Source organism: Gobio gobio (genome assembly GCF_949357685.1).
Source record: "Gobio gobio genome assembly, chromosome: 25".
Lineage (NCBI taxonomy): Eukaryota > Metazoa > Chordata > Actinopteri > Cypriniformes > Gobionidae > Gobio > Gobio gobio.
This window is the reverse complement of record NC_137121.1, coordinates 444,716-462,128: the sequence shown is the minus strand read 5'-3', so window position 1 is coordinate 462,128 and position 17,413 is coordinate 444,716. Positions and strand designations below refer to the sequence as shown.

At 44.4% G+C, this 17,413-nt stretch overlaps 1 protein-coding gene across 1 annotated transcript in view; it reads left to right on the top strand.

Moving 5' to 3' along the window:
• Positions 1–478: 478 nt before the first annotated feature.
• Positions 479–17,413, top strand: part of LOC307121775 (uncharacterized protein) — a gene marked incomplete at its 5' end in the record, with an annotated part of 194,234 nt that continues 177,299 nt past the window's right edge. Inside the window, 4 exons of the mRNA XM_079809532.1 lie at positions 479–611; positions 977–1,087; positions 1,281–1,427; positions 12,960–13,323. Of these exons, the coding sequence (XP_079665658.1) occupies positions 479–611; positions 977–1,087; positions 1,281–1,427; positions 12,960–13,024 (456 nt within the window). The 3' untranslated portion in view covers positions 13,025–13,323. The remainder of the gene's footprint in view (positions 612–976; positions 1,088–1,280; positions 1,428–12,959; positions 13,324–17,413) is intronic.

Here is a 17,413-nt window from a genome sequence, read left to right as displayed (position 1 = left end):
AGCAAATCCCACTACTGCCGGACCGAAAAGACCAGTGGTGGAGATGGGGGCATCCAGGAAGGTGGCCTTGTCCACATCCTTCATCTCCGTTAGGTTAAGCCACAGGTGTCTTTCCAAAACTGTCAGGTTGGCAATGCTCTTGCCTATGGACTGCGCGGTGGACTTAGTAGCGCGAAGGGCTAGGTCCGTGGCGCTCCGCGGGTCTCTCAGAGTCTCAGCGTCAGTGGGTCCCAGAGGCGCGGGCGGGGAGGGAATCTGGTCGGAGATGGCGAGATGAGCCCTCAGGGTCTACCGCCCCGAGAGAGCGCGATCTGCGCGTGGTCCCATCCTAGACACGCCACACAGATAATGTGGCGGTCGCCGCTGAGGAGAGGGGCTCTGCACGAGCCACAGTTGGTGCGAGACATTTGGAACAACGCTCGCTGCTCTTTTTGTGAAGTGAGGGTTGCAGCGGCAACACAACACTGAATAAAAGGATATGGCACTGGATGGCGTAGCTGGAACGGCAGATGTGAAGGCGGAGACCGGGAGGGAATCCGACGTCCTCAAGGCTGCAGGGTTCCGCTGGTTGCTTGTCGACGGCGGCTGCTTTATTCCGGAGGTCAGCAATGGTGTTGCTGAAGGAGATAAAATCTTATTTCTATGCAAATTTAGGAGACCCTTTTCGGCGGGTTTTTCCCCTATTGGTTCGCTCTCTCAACATTTCGTGACACAACAACAGTAGTATTTTTAAAACGTATGGTGGATTTGATGACCACCATGACAGTTGCCGCCAGTGGAGTGATACAAACGGTGAAACGGTTTGAAAAAGGAGTTAGCATTAACACAGGCAAAATCATAAAAATAAACACTGAAAAAGACAAAAAATGCCCATAAGGATGCACGAGGGTTTAACAGAAGTAATGCGTTCTTTGGTAGGTTAGTGAAGTGCTTGTGGAAGAGTCTTCAGTGGTTGAATGTTGTGATGTCTTTTCAGATGGGTTGAAGGTTCGCGGCTCATTCTCCCAGAGATCAGCAGAGAAGATTAAAGAAAGAGCCCCAGTGCCTCGATATACAAGAACAACAACACCCCGTCCAACAACTGACCGTAAGTGATGGAGGGAACACACACTTATAAGAGTGTATTGAGGTGTTTTTACTTTTACATGAGTTCATAGCTGTGATTACAACATCTAGTACTCTAGTTTGACTGCACTTTCTTTTAATCTTCTATTGAGAGGCTGCTATCCAGATCTCTTGTTATTAATATATCTCACTCATTGTCATGTTTGTGTTCGTAGGCAATCCAGAATCTTCCTCTGTGGAAGCGGACGCAGATCAGCAGTTTCTGCAGAGTTTGCTTCCTGCTCTGAGGAGAATGGATCTCAGACGCAGAGAGTTCACCAAAGCTGTGATACACCAGATCATATTTGAAATCGAGTTCAACGGTGAGTTCATTTTTATTCTTCTTATTTGTTATATGTTTACTGTTTAATGCAACTCATCATTGCCCTTACAAAAAAGGAGTTTATTCAAGTGTGCTTTTAGTATACTTGTACATTATAATACTTTCAGTCTACTTTTTATGTTCTTCTAAGAAATATACAACAAAACCCAAGCCATTCACTAACTGTAAGTGGCGGAGGGAACACACACTTATAAGAGTGTATTGAGGTGTTTTATATCTTACAGTTTTGTATCCTGGTTGATCTTAGAGATGTCCACAATAAGGTTTGGGTACCGTTCTCTGTACTTTTAAGGGCATCGACCGAATTACGATGGTACTACCGTGTACCGATTCACATTAAATCAATCTGTACCAAATTTCGGTACCTGAGAACACATCTGGTGATATAGGCTAGTGTCTGTGAATAATAAACCGCAAAAAGACTATTTAAATACGAATCCTGTGTGTCTCTGTGCGAATGAATGCCGTAGACGCGTGGTTTACCACACACACACACTCAGAATCGTGTGTGACAGTCGCGTGTTTCCATCTCTGCCGTCTCATATGAAGACATGAACGCATGAACATCATCTCCAGAGCCACTGAGAGTCACTTCATCAGCATTTTACCATTTTGTTTGAGAAAAACTACCGTCATAAACACAGAAACTCAAAGATCTTCATTGCAACACGTCAAAATAAAAGTTCAGTTTTTCTTGACAAATACATCACTGTTGTACAGTAGAAATTAGATATGTCTCAATGTAATAACACTAATGTAATAACAATAAATTATCAAAACTTTATTTTTTAAGTAATAAATTACTATTTTTCTTCATGTTTTAATTTTAACCGTATAAAGCTCAGTTGTGCAGCACATTGTTTGACAAAAAAAATCAGAAAACACACAACACATAATTTGAGAGAAATCTTTCCATAGAAATTTAATTAAAAAGAAAAAAACAATATGGTTGTTTTTATTAATTAATTTAAGTAGCTAGTAGCCTACTGTGACGAGGCGGGAGACTCAGTGGGATCCATCAGCAGCTTTATTAAGAAGTAACCGTAATAATACAGGCAAGGGTCAAACACCAGCAACGACAGTATCAAGGGCAAGGCAGATCGTGAACAGGAACAGGCAATGGGTCAGGACAGGCAGCAGACAAGGCAGAGTAATCCAAGAAACAGGCAAAAGTTCAGGGCAGGCAGAAAACACTCACAATAGTCGAAAACAGTCCAAGGTCCAGAACACGATAGTAACAATAAACAGGGAGAATGCTCAGAGATGTCAGCCGTGGCAAAACAAGACTTCGCGATGAGCGTTTGTGAGCACAGGCCTAAATAGTCCGGGTAATGGGAAACAGGTGTGTGTGTGTGATGAGCTCGAGTGAAGGCTGATGGGAAGTGTAGTCAGGCAAGATCAGTATTCAGGTGAGGGAGCCCTCTGGTGGCGATCGGAGGGAGCCACAGGGGCCGAGTTTGTGACAGAGCCCCCTCCCTGCGAGCGGCTCCTGAAGCGAGGAGGCGGGCGACGCCGGGGTCTTCCACGAGGCCGAGGGGCAGGTTTCTCCGGGTGGTTCCTATGGAACTCGTTGATGAGCGAGGGGTCCAGTATGTCATCTGCATTGACCCAGGAACGTTCTTCCGGACCATACCCTTCCCAGTCGACGAGGTATTGTAGGAATCTGCCCCGGCGTCTGGAATCCACAAGTTTGTGTACCTGGTAAGCCTCCTCGCCCTCCACGATTAAGGGAGGAGGTCTCTGGTCAGGGGCCCCATCTAGGTTCTCCACTCCTCTCGGACCACCTGCGGGCTTGAGCAAAGAGACATGGAAAGTGGGTGAGATACGGTATTCCTGGGGTAACGCTAATCGATAAGAAACTGGGGTTATCTGCCTAATGATTCTGAATGGACCCACGTACCTTGGACTGAGCTTTTTACAGGGCAATCGGAGACGAAGGTCCCGGGTTGATAACCAGACCCATTGGCCCGGTTGGTACTCCGGATGTGGGCGACGATGGCGGTCAGCCTGTTCCTTCTGGCGCCTTACTGCCCTCTGGAGGTGAACATGGGCCCTGTTCCAGACTGCCTCACTCCGCTGGAGCCAATGATCCACAGCTGGAAGATCCGTGGGTTCTCCTGACCATGGAAACAGCGGGGGCTGGTATCCGAGTATGCACTGGAAAGGTGTGAGCCCCGTTGATGGTTTTTGGAGTGAGTTTTGCGCGTACTCTGCCCAGAACAAATACCGGCTCCAGTCAGTCTGATTGTGGTGACAATAGGAACGAAGATAGCGGGTGAGCTCCTGGTTAAGGCGCTCGACCTGACCATTGGCCTGAGGGTGATAACCAGAAGTCAGACTGATATTAACATTGAGTCTTTGAAAGAAGGATGACCAAAGTCGTGACGTGAATTGGGGACCACGATCGGAGACAATCTCTTCGGGAAGTCCGTAGAACCGGAATACATAATTGCAGAGCTGTTCAGCGGTCTCCAGGGCGGTGGGTATTTTAGGCAAGGGAATGAAGCGGCAAGCCTTGGAGAAGCGATCCACGACCGTGAGAATCGTGGTCTGGCCCTGCGACTTGGGGAGATCAGTGACAAAGTCTATGGCGATATGAGACCAGGGGCGTTGAGGGATGGGTAGTGGATTCAATAGACCTGCAGGAACTTGATGGGGCGGCAGTGGCTCAGTGGTTCATGTAGGTTGTCTACAAACCGGAAGGTTGGTGGTTCGATCCCCGGTTCCACCTGACCAAGTGTCGAGGTGTCCATGAGCAAGACACCTAACCCCAGCTGCTCCTGACAAGCTGGATGGCGCCTTGCATGGCTGACACCGCCGTCGGTGTATGAATGAGTGTGTGAATGGGTGAATGTGAGGCAAAATGTAAAGCGCTTTGGATGGCCGTAGGTCTGTTAAAAGCGCTATATAAATGCAGTCCATTTACCATTTACCATTTTGACGTGATGACTTGGATGTCTGGCAAACGGCACAGTTACGGATGAAGGTGACGACCTCGGACCGTAATGAAGACCACCAAAAGCGGTTACTGATGAGGTGAATGGTAGCTGCAATACCAGGATGACCCGAACTGGGTGCTGTGTGGATGTGTTGAATAACCCTCGAGCGAAGGGATGTGGGAACATAGGTGCGATCGTTGGGACAGTCTGGGGGAGACGGCTCGGCCTGTTGGGCGTCGGTAATCTCGGTCATAATGTCCCATTGAACTGGAGCGAGTATGATGGTGGGAGACAGTATGGGTTCGTGAGTGGGCGGAGCCAACGAAGATTCAAACTGGCGGGACAAGGCATCGGCTTTAGTGTTCTTGGACCCGGGTCTGTAGGTAACGGTGAATTGGAATCTGGTGAAAAACAGGGCCCATCTGGCCTGTCGGGGGTTGAGACGTTTGGCAGAGCGAAGGTACTCAAGATTCCGGTGGTCAGTTAAGATTACAAATGGGTGTTTGCTTCCCTCCAACCAGTGTCGCCACTGCTCCAAGGCAGCCTTCATCGCCAGTAGTTCACGATCTCCCACATCATAGTTCTGTTCGGTGGGTGTGAGCTTGCGTGAATGGTAAGCACAGGGAAACAGCTTGGGTGGATTGCCGTGGCGTTGGGAGAGAATAGCCCCAATACCTGTGCTGGAAGCGTCCACCTCGACCAGAAATTGTTGTTCGGGGTCTGGATGATGCAGTATGGGAGCCGTTGTGAACAACTCCTTCAGCTTACGAAAGGCGTCCTGGGATGTGGCTGACCAGACCAATTTGGGGTTCCCCCTCCTGAGCATAGAGGTAAGAGGTGATGCAGTTATGCTAAAGTTTCTGATGAAACGTCTATAGAAATTCGCGAAGCCTAAGAAGCGTTGCAGCTCCTTTAGAGTGGTGGGTAATGGCCAGTTTAGTACTGCTTGGACCTTACTGTCGTCCATAGCGACCCCCTCAGAACTGATTATATACCCCAGGAAGGATATGACGGTCTGATGAAACTCACACTTTTCAATCTTGGCGTAGAGCTGGTTATCAATGAGTCTTTGGAGGACTGAGCGGACATGACGGACGTGATCGGGGTAGGTGTCTGAATAAATGAGAATGTCATCAATGTATACGATGACCCACTTATTGAGCATATCCCGGAAGACGTCCTTGATGAAAGCCTGGAAGACGGAAGGACTATTGACCAGTCTGAACGGCATGACCCGGTATTCATAGTGCCCCGTGGTGGTAGAGAAAGCGGTCTTCCATTCGTCTCCCTCTCGAATGCGGATCAGGTTGTAGGCACTTCGAAGGTCTAGCTTGGTGAAATATTTGGCTGTGCGAAGTTGTTCTAAGGCAGCAGGAACCAATGGTAGTGGGTAGCGAAACTTCACCGTGATCTCGTTGAGGGCGCGGTAGTCAATGCAGGGCCTTAGACCTCCATCTTTTTTCTTTACAAAGAAGAAACCAGCAGATGCGGGAGACGTGGAGGGCTGAATGAATCCTTTGGCCAGTTCCTCTTCTATGTAATTTCTCATAGCTTCAGACTCAGGCTGTGACAAGGGGAAAATTCGGCCCCTAGGGGGCGTACTACCTGGAATGAGATCAATGGCACAGTCACTGGAGCGATGTGGAGGAAGCTGAGCTGCCCTGGATTTACTGAAAGCTTCAGCGAGATCATGATATTCGACTGGCAGTTGGCTGGTAGTAGGGATGTGGTTGGATGAGCTTGACGGGCCGGGAGTCTGGAGACAGTTACGATGACAATGGTCGGACCAGTGAGTGATCTGGTTGTCTGCCCAAGAAATTTGGGGGTTATGGAGCCGTAGCCAGGGTAATCCGAGAATAATGGGGTTCTGAGGTGATCTGATAATGAAGAAGCGAATGATTTCAGTGTGCAGAGCTCCAATTTGAAGAGATACATCACCCGTGGTGTAGTGAACCTGTCCAGTCCCCAGAGGGCGTCCGTCTAGCGCTGCCACTGACAAAACAGAATCACAAGGAATTAGCGTGATGTTCAGAGTCTTAGCAAAATCACCATCCATGAAGTTACCGGCTGCCCCAGAGTCTATCATGGCTTGAACATTCACAGGCTTATCCTTTACTGCAAGTCTGGCTGGAATTGCAATATTGAGAGAAGTAGATGGAGAACTCACCGCAGCGTTGTCTCTGCTTGTGGGTCGTGTGGGGCACGCAGCTCTCCGATGGCCGGGTTGGCCACAATAAAGGCACAGATGGTGCTGAATACGTCTGCCCCTCTCCTCGGCAGACAGGTGAGTGATGCCAACTTGCATGGGTTCGGGGTCGGTCAGAGGTGGACTGGGAACAGAAGATAACGGGGTGTTTCTCGGGTAACGTCGTGAGCGAATTAAATTGTCGAGGTGGATTGCCAGATCAATGAAACCATTCAGAGTTATCCCCTCATCACGACAGGCAAGTTCAGATTGAAGGTCCACGTTCAAACCCTTGCGAAACAGCAATTTAAGCGTGTCCTCCACCCATGTCGTTTGCGCGGCCAGAGTGCGAAACGTGAGCGCGTATTCCGCTGCCGTTTGTCTCCCCTGGCGGAGCGCCAACAGCAATTCACCAGCCTCCTTACCTCCCTCGGCGTGTTGGAAAATCTCGCGGAAACGTTGCAAGAACTGATTTAGTGAAGCAAAGGTGGTCTGACCGTTATTCCATACCGTTGTCGCCCACTCTAGTGCCTTTCCTGTCAGCAGGGAGCATATAAAAGCGATGCGACTCTCATCCGTGGTGTAGAGGGCAGGTTGCTGCGATAAAAATAGAGAACATTGCAACAGAAACCCCTTGCATCTTGCCGGTGAGCCATCGTATTTCTCTGGGAAGGCTAGACGCGGGTTTGTTGCGGGTGGTGAGGAAATTGGCGGACTTACATCAGTGTTGGTGAGTCGCATGCTCTGTAGCGTCTCCACTAATTCCTCGGTTAAGGCGGTGAGACGGGCCAGTTGATGTTGGTGGGTGGCTAGTACACTGGCTTGGGCAGAGACCTCCGTTGACAGCTGATAGATGGCTGCTGGATCTTGGTCGGGCGAAGTCTTCTGTGACGAGGCGGGAGACTCAGTGGGATCCATCAGCAGCTTTATTAAGAAGTAACCGTAATAATACAGGCAAGGGTCAAACACCAGCAACAACAGTATCAAGGGCAAGGCAGATCGTGAACAGGAACAGGCAATGGGTCAGGACAGGCAGCAGACAAGGCAGAGTAATCCAAGAAACAGGCAAAAGTTCAGGGCAGGCAGAAAACACTCACAATAGTCGAAAACAGTCCAAGGTCCAGAACACGATAGTAACAATAAACAGGGAGAATGCTCAGAGATGTCAGCCGTGGCAAAACAAGACTTCGCGATGAGCGTTTGTGAGCACAGGCCTAAATAGTCCGGGTAATGGGAAACAGGTGTGTGTGTGTGATGAGCTCGAAGGCTGATGGGAAGTGTAGTCAGGCAAGATCAGTATTCAGGTGAGGGAGCCCTCTGGTGGCGATCGGAGGGAGCCACAGGGGCCGAGTTTGTGACACCTACTATATACTAGTAAATATTACAGTAATCAAACATCACAGACGATGGCAGATGGAGAGCAGGGCAGCTCTGGCATAATGTCAATAACACTTCTAGAAATTACTTACAGGTTTTGACTTTTGAAAATGACTTTTCAGTTATTGATGTAAATCCCTAAAGTACCGAAAAAAAGGTACTGTTGGGTACCGATACCGGTTAAAATGTGAACGCTACCCAACCCTATCCACAATCTACTTTTCTAGTGAATCGTAGAGGTTGCTACTTTGTGTGTCCTTATGTCTGTATGTGATGAGCAGAAACACTGGAGAAGCAAATATCATTGATCATCACATATTAAGGTCTGCGTAGATCAGATGGACACACATTGGTCAGGAATGGCTTGAGGAACACGATGAAGAGTTCAAGCTGTTTTTGGGTGCGCGTGGTTTGGGGGAATCCGTCCAAAATTACAAATTATAAGTACAAAATGTACATTTGTAGACTTTTATCGATTGACCAAACCCTGCGTAATGAATGACTTGAAAGAACAGCCTCTGATTCATGAAATGTATGTGTAGTAAAACGTTGTTTGTACGGGAAGAAGGAGGCGGGAACCGGCGAACAATCAAAGTGTTTAATAAAACATAAACACAAAATAAAATGGCGGCGACAGCCCCTCACGGTCGACTGCCGCCTACACACACACAAACACAAAATGAAAACAAAAAGGCTGCAGCCCCTCGCGGACGACTGCAGCGTGCACATAACAAAAATGTCCAGGCCTGGTCCTCTCTCGTCCCTTACTGTCGTCGCTCCTCCTTTATACTCCCTCACTCCTCCGCAAGGGCCGAGATCGCTGCGGCGCGCAGCTGGCGCTCATCCTCTCTGATGAGCGCCGCCTCGTCCCGCCCTCACGGTCCCTCGGCCTCGCTGCTCGCCACAGTATGGTCAAATGCTAGGGTGCTGACATGTATGGGGGTAAATTGATGCCAAAACCATTGAAAATGGACAGACTAAAAGTCACAAATAGATTTTACAAAGATTTTTGTAAACACAAAACACAATCTACGAATAGATAAAAAAATCTGCAAACAAAGTCCTCATGATCCGCAAATGTAAAACAAGATCTATAAATAGATACAAAGTCCTCAAACAAACTCTTTGTGATCCACAAATATAAAGCATGATCTACAAAAAGATTAAAAATCCACAAATAAACACGTCCTGATTCACAAACACAAATCAGTGACTTGTACTTTACAACCAGAATTTGAATGAATGTAAAGTGATTAGTCTGCGCGTGAGGGTCATTATTTGTTTGTAGATTGTGTTGCATTTGTTTTCAGAATTTTGGCACAACTGTTTCGCTGTTTTTTCCCATTCAAAAATCTACAAATGCCCTCCTCACAATTTGCAAACAAACACAGCCTAACTTCAAACCACTGTAAAAAGACATTCTTACACATTCTGTGCAAAGCTCAGCATGCAAGTGTTGAATCTGTGTTTGCAGATCACAGGGCATTCACAGATCCCTCTGCACACGTCTACTGATCTTTTTGGCACTATCTTTCCGCACGATCCACACGTGTAGTCAGCCAATCAGGGGTATTGCTTCAATGTGATGTCACGCCCCCTCAATAAGCCCAGGGTGGGCCCAGACTTTTAACATATTTTTTTCCCAGTAACAAAACTATTGTATAACAAAAGAGGCAGGTCTTGAAAGGAACTCTTTATATTTGCATGACTCAATGCAAAGGAGCTTTTCTACAGGTTCATTCTGCTCCAGATTTTTACTTGCCCTGCAAAAATGTACACTGGCCCCACCACAAAAAAGTCTCATTAGAATTTGAATAAATATTAAGACAAGTAAACAGTCAAATTACAAGCAATAGCACAAATCAATAGAATCAGGGCAGGACTGAGGGGTCTGGGGGCCCCTGGGCTTGAGTTTATGTTGGGCTCTGCCTACGCCACTAATGATCATTATATAGAAGCAAAAAATACACAAAAATGAAAATATCCTTTGAGCTTCCTAGAACAATTAATATGCAACATGCCTAGCCTAGTCAAAGTTTAGAGGTACACTCACCTTAAGGATTATCAGGAACTAGGGCTGTCAAAAGATTAATCGCGATTAATTGCATCCAAAATAAAAGTTTGTGTTTACATAATATATGTGTGTGTACTCTGTTAATTATTATTTATATATAAATACACACACATTCATGTATATATTTAAGAAATATTTGCATGTATATACTGTATATACATTTATATAATCTATAATATATATTAATATAAATGTTTTATATATAGAAATAATATTTTTTTCTTAAATATATACATGCTTGTGTGTGTATTTATAGATAAATAATAATTAACAGAGTACACACACATATATTATGTAAACACAAACTTTTATTTTGGACGCGATTAATCGCAATTAATCTTTTGACAGCCCTATTAGGAACACATACTAATACTGTGTTTGACCCCTTTGGCCTTCAGAACTGCCTTAATTCTACATGGCATTGATTCAACAAGATGCTGAAAGCATTAGAAATGTTGGCCCATATTGATAGGAGAGCATCTTGCAGTTGATGGAGATTTGTGGGATGCACATCCAGGGCACGAAGCTCCCGTTCCACCACATCCCAAAGATGCTCTATTGGGTTGAGATCTGGGGACTGTGGGGCCATTTTAGTCCAGTGAACTCATTGTCATGTTCAAGAAACCAATTTGAAATGATTGGAGCTTTGTGACGGTGCATTATCCTGCTGGAAGTAGCCATCAGAGGATGGGGACATGGTGCTCATAAAGGGATGGACATGGGCAGAAACAATGCTCAGGTAGGCCGTGGCATTTAAACCATGCCCAATTGGCACTAAGGGGCCTAAAGTGTGCCAAGAAAACATCCCCCACACCATTACACCACCACCACCAGTCTGCACAGTGGGAACAAGGCATGATGGATCCATGTTCTCATTCTGTTTACGCCAAATTCTGACTCTACCATCTGAATGTCTCAACAGAAATCCAGACTCATCAGACCAGGCAACATTTTTCCAGTCTTCAACTGTCCAATTTTGGTGCGCCGGTGCAAATTGTCGCCTCTTTTTCCTATTTGTAGTGGAGATGAGTGGTACCCGGTGGGGTCTTCTGCTGTTGTAGCCCATCCGCCTCAAGGTTGTGTGTGTTGTAACGAGTGGTTATTTCAGTCAAAGTTGCTCTTCTATCAGCTTGAATCAGTCGGCCCATGACCTCTGACCTCTAGCATCAACAAGGCATTTTCTCCCACAGGACTGCCGCATACTGGATGCTTTTCCCTTTTCACACCATTCTTTGTAAACCCTAGAAATGGTTGTGTGTGAAAATCCCAGTAACTGAGCAGATTGTGAAATACTCAGACCGGCCCGTCTGGCTCCAACAACCATGCCACGCTCAAACTTGCTTAAATCTCCTTTCTTTCCCATTCCGACATTCAGTGTGGAGTTCAGGAGATTGTCTTGACCAGGACCACACCCCTAAATGCACTGAAGACACTGCCATGTGATTGGTTGATTAGATAATTGTATTAATGAGAGATTGAACAGGTGTTCCTAATAATCCTTTAGGTGAGTGTATATTATAATACAATAAAATACAGGATGTGTCTCAGTCAAGAGAAGATCAAAACCCTGATAACACAATAAAGCCAGACATGAACAGTATTTTTAAACGTATTGTCATATCTGTGTCCTCTTATGTCAGATTCTTAAATCAATCAATTCAATCAGAATAAGACAGCACTGTATGTCTATTACCAATCAAAAAAAGTTAGTAGCCAATCAACAAAATCCATCAATGTATTTACACTTAAGGCAACTCAGAAGTGACTTGAATGGATTTACACTGCAGTTGCATCATCAGTGTTGGTGTAATGCATTACTTACTAATTAATTAATTACTTTAATTTCAAAGTAAAGTAAGGAATTACTCTTAATTTCTTTGTAATTTACAGCTACTTCTGATGTGATTCAAATACTGTAGACAATATAATATTTGATTCAATCATCCTGAAAAAGAGACACAAAGGGTAGATTAGAATAATGGTAATATTAGCATTTTTAAAAGTTAGTCCAGTTTCCAGTTATGTTATTAAAAATAATGCATTTTTGACTAATAGTCTCTTCATTTTCGATGATTATGGCATTATTTTGTCACAACAGCGAAACAATAGTGTCAGAATTCTGAAAACAAATGTGACACAAACAGAACATGATCTTCACCTGCAAACAAGTCACTTTACATTCATTCAAATTCTGGTTGTAAAGTACAAGTCACTGATTTGTGTTTGTGAATCAGGACGTGTTTATTTGTGGATTTTTAATCTTTTTGTAGATCATGCTTTATATTTGTGGATCACAAAGAGTTTGTTTGAGGACTTTGTATCTATTTATAGATCTTGTTTTACTTTTGCGGATCATGAGGACTTTGTTTGCAGATTTTTTATCTATTCGTAGATTGTGTTTTGTGTCTACAAATTGTAATATCTATTTGTGACTTTTAGTCTGTCCATTTTCAATGGTTCTGGCATCAATTTACCCCCATAGACATGGCCTAACCCATACAAATAAATCATATAAAAACCTTTTGAAGATCAGGGTAAATTGTACTTAATTTGGGGAAACGTGTGAGTATCTTCTGTTGCTTCTGAAGGGCAGGACTAAATGAAAGAAAAGTGTTCACCCCCGGCTCTTAATGCGTCGCGTTTCCTGCGAGTGTCAGTGAATGAGTGAGGCTTTTTTATTAGTTGTGTTTGAGTCACTCAATCGTCCCCAGATCTCAGACACACACACACACACAGCTGTGGATCATCAGGGAATGACACACACACACACTCACACAAACATACACACACCGGGGATCATCAAGGAACAACTCACAGGATTGAGAGTCAGGGGTTCATACACTTCTGAATGGGTCATTTTAATAAATTCAGCTGTTGTTGCCTATATTGGACTATATGTGAACATCTTTAATGTAAAGTATCTTTGTTTTCCCACAGAGAGATCTGACATCAGCAGCTTGGGAGCAGAGGCTGTCCAGAGACTGCAGACTTCTGTCTGGTAATCATGTTTACTTTATGAAGATTCATCTCTCTGGACGTGGGATTAACTCAGTCTGTGTTTAGGGAGCAGGACGGGGGCAGAGCATCACCTGTGTCCAGTTATCTGTCACTGAAGAGTGACGCTTCAATGGCACCTCCACCAAACTTCAGCGCATCACCTGCGTCCAGTAACCTGTTACTGAAGAGCGACCCTTCAATTCCACCGCCACCAACCTTCAGCGGAGGACCTATTCCTGACCGCAGGTGTGTTACGTTTAACCCTCTGGGTTCTTCATTTATGGGTCACACTCAGGGCCTTCAGGTCAAAAATAACCCAGAGGACGGGATTAAGATAAAAAAGATTTGAGTAAAATCAATGAAATATATTTTTGTTCAATAATATTTTTTATTTTATTTTTTGGTGTTTTGAGATCATTTTACGATTAATAATTAATTTCTATGCAATAATTATGACCCATTTTTTCCCATTAAATATAATTAAAAAATTATATATACTGTATATATAATTTTTTACATTTTTTTTTAAAGCTGTATTTCATTTTCGAGTCAAGCCTAGGCCTCATGAAAGCAATTTTTTAAATGAGATCGGTGCCATCCGGTGGACACATTGAGCATTTTTATCACGCAATAGCAGATTTTTACCACTATAGTGGATCTTGTGTTTTATAAAAAAAATTAAAAATCGTAGCTTCATCGGAATGGTCTGAAACTTGGTGACTTTATTGATACTTGGTATATGAACACCCCAAAAAAATTGGGGACAGGATTTGAAAAGTCTAAGTGGTCGTAAAAAAAAATATTCACACTCAGGACCTTCAGGTCAAAAATGACCCCCATTGGAAATGAATGGAACTCTCACCTGTACTTCCGCAGTGACACCAGGCCTCGTGAGGGATCCCGTGTGCTTCTCCCAGCAGTGTGTGATGGTCCGGTCCGCTTCTGAAGAGGCAACACACACACTCCAGCCCTGACCTATGGCCATAGCCAACGGAAATGAGGGAATACATAATGGAAACAGAAATATAAATATATCACACATATATATATGAGAACTGAACTGAACTGAGCTGATGACATCATCACAGTTTGCTCCACAGCGGCTGGATCAAATTCTGTTGCATTGACACAAATATCGATTTCGAGTCCATGTGTATTTAGCCTACTGTACATATAACGGGGAACATTGTTGAATGCAGTTTGCCTTTTTTTTTGCAGTATTTTAAACTTTTCTTGAGTTAAATTCAGCTTGCACTCATTAACTGGTACAAATATCATTAAAAATATTAACTTTCTTTTTAAAAATCTAGTGTTTGATCATGCCTAAATATTTATTACATTTTTAGTGGACCTTAATAATTGCACAAATAGTAGCCTATTTAGTACCAAAAGATCTCCTCAAAACATTCAATAAATATTATTGAACTAAAATATAGAACATTTATTTAATTGAACAATACTTCAAAATCTTCTAAACTCAGGTGATACTTATATTTATTCATACTACTCAAATACTGTAAATATGTTCACAATTCGTAAATGTTTATTCTGACTAAAGGGTCGTTCCTGTTATACAGTGACTTTTCTGTCTTTATGATTTACTTACTCATATTTTCTAATCATATTTTTTGTAATCAACTTCCACAAGAACTATAAACCATGAAATGAAAAAAAATCTCAAAATATTTTTAGATTATGTTATAGAATAGGCTAAACTTAGACAAGCTGAAATGTTGACATTACTTTTTCCTTTCTCTTTTTCTTTTATATATGTGCATACATATGTTTATGTATAAATTCTTATTCTTATTTATTTGATTTGTTTATTCATATTATTATTATTATTTTATAAAAAATTCACTGTGGACATTTCTCATGGCATCTGTCTGTATATAGTTCATGGGAACTTTGATATGTTCCTGGTATGTGAATATATTTAAATAAAAATTTTGATCACAAAAAAATATTTGGCATTTTATTTTCTGACAATCCAAGCTACTGTCACCCAGGGTAACCAACATCCCCAAGTATGTGCCTTTGTTGACTCTGGGGCTGCTGGGAGTTTTATGGACTATGAGATGGCTAAGAGACTCACTATCCAGCCAGCGACTCTCCAGAAACCCCTTAACATCACAGCAGTGGATGGCAGTCCTCTGGGTTCAGGAGAAGTTAATCAATGTACTCCACCTCTCCAGCTACAGGTGGGCCAACATCAGGAATGGAGACAGTTCTTCCTGATTCATTCTCCTAAACTTCCTCTAATCCTCGGCTTCCCTTGGCTGACTTTACACAACCCACACATTGACTGGTCCCAAGGGGTCGTTAGGACCTGGGGATGTGACTGCCAAATTTTAGATAATGCCTTCTGCCATTCTTTGAAGCTATTAGAGACATTTTCAGAACCCTCACTAGACATCTCCAGGGGGAGATCTGCATTTATTTCTGAGACCCAATCCACAGAAGTCATGGCCGTTCCTGAAATGAAGCCAACTGCTACCAAGTCTTTTGCTCATTATCCTGAGTTATCCCGAGTCCCCCAGGAGTATGCAGACCTCAAGGAAGTCTTCGGAAAGTCCCAAGCTGCTACACTACCACCTCATAGAGCTTATGACTGCACTATTGAATTAGTTCCTGGTACTTGCCCACCACGTGGAAGGCTTCATTCCCTCTCTGGCCCTGAGAGATTAGCCATGGACCAATATCTTAAAGAAGCCTTGGACAGTGGATTCATCCGTCCATCCACCTCACCTGCAGGGGCCGGCTTTTTTTTGTTGAAAAGAAGGACGGGGGTCTCCGACCCTGCATAGACTATCGGGGTTTAAACCATATAACCATCAAGAACCGATACCCTCTCCCTCTTATGTCCACAACTTTTGAAATCCTGCAAGGGGCTACCATCTTTACGAAACTTGACCTTCGTAATGCATACATCTAGTTAGAATCCGTGAGGGGGATGAGTGGAAGACGGCATTCAACACCCCGACAGGCCACTACAAATACCAGGTAATGCCGTTTGGCCTGGTCAATGCACCAGCTGTCTTCCAAGCCTTTATTAATGATGTTCTCAGAGAAATGCTGAATATATTTGTGTTTGTCTATCTGGATGATATTTTGATTTTCTCCCGAAATTTCGAAGAGCATGTTCAGCAGGTCAAACAGGTCCTGGCCCAGCTACTGAAACATAAGCTTTATGTAATGTAAAGTTGGAAAAGAGTGAATTTCATGTTCCAGAAGTTTCCTTCCTCGGCTTCACAGTATCAAAAGGCAGCCTTCAGATTGATCCAGGCAAGATTCAAGCAGTTTTGGATTGGCCACGACCAACTTCAGTGAAGCAGGTACAGCGCTTTCTGGGCTTTTCCAATTTTTATAGAAGATTCATTAGAAACTTCAGTTCTGTTGCCGAGCCTCTTTCCGCATTGACCAGGAATTCAACTAGGCCATTTGTGTGGACCAGCAGAGCAGATCATGCCTTCAACAGACTAAAACAGCTCTTTACATCTGCCCCAATCTTAACCCTCCCTGATCCAGAGCTACCTTTTGTGTTGGAGGTGGACGCCTCTGACGTAGGAGTAGGCGCTGTCTTGTCACAGAGAAGTGCGATAACAAGCTTCACCCGTGCGCTTTCTTCTCTCGTCAGCTTACCTCAACACAGAGGAATTATGATATTGGGAACCGGGAGCTGCTGGCTGTCAAGATGGCTTTAGAGGAGTGGAGGCACTGGCTGGAGGGGGCCAAACAGCCATTCCTCATCTGGACGGACCATAAAAATCTCACTTACATCCAGCAGGCAAAGAGATTGAATGCCCGATGGGCCCTCTTTTTTAATCGGTTTAACTTTACTCTCTCCTATCGCCCAAGTTCTAAGAATCTTAAGCCAGACGCACTCTCAAGGCAGTTTGAATCACCAGAAGTGGAGTGTTGTCCAGAACCCATTCTCCCCACTTCCAGAGTGGTAGCTCCCATTCAATAGGATATTGAAAAGGCAGTCAAGAGGGCTCAACGGCAGCAGCCAGGTCCAGGTAATGGCCCTCCAGGGTGTCTCTTTGTTCCTAACCTTCTACGTTCTAAGGTTTTGCAGTGGGCTCATGCTTCCCTCCCTTCTGGACACTCTGGGATCACAAAGACATGCAAGCACATCCAGAGGAAATTCTGGTGGCCTAGATTGCAGAGGGACGTCCGGGCTTTTGTTGCCGCTTGCTCCGTCTGTGCTCAGAACAAGGAGCCAAGGACCCACCCTCATGGCCTGCTGCACCTGCTGCCCATTCCAAGATGCCCATGGTCCCACATTTCCTTGGACTTCATTACAGGCATGCCACAGTCTCAAGGAAACACGGTAATCCTTGTAGTGGTAGACAGATTTTCTAAGACTTGTCACCTCCTACCTTTGTCCAAGC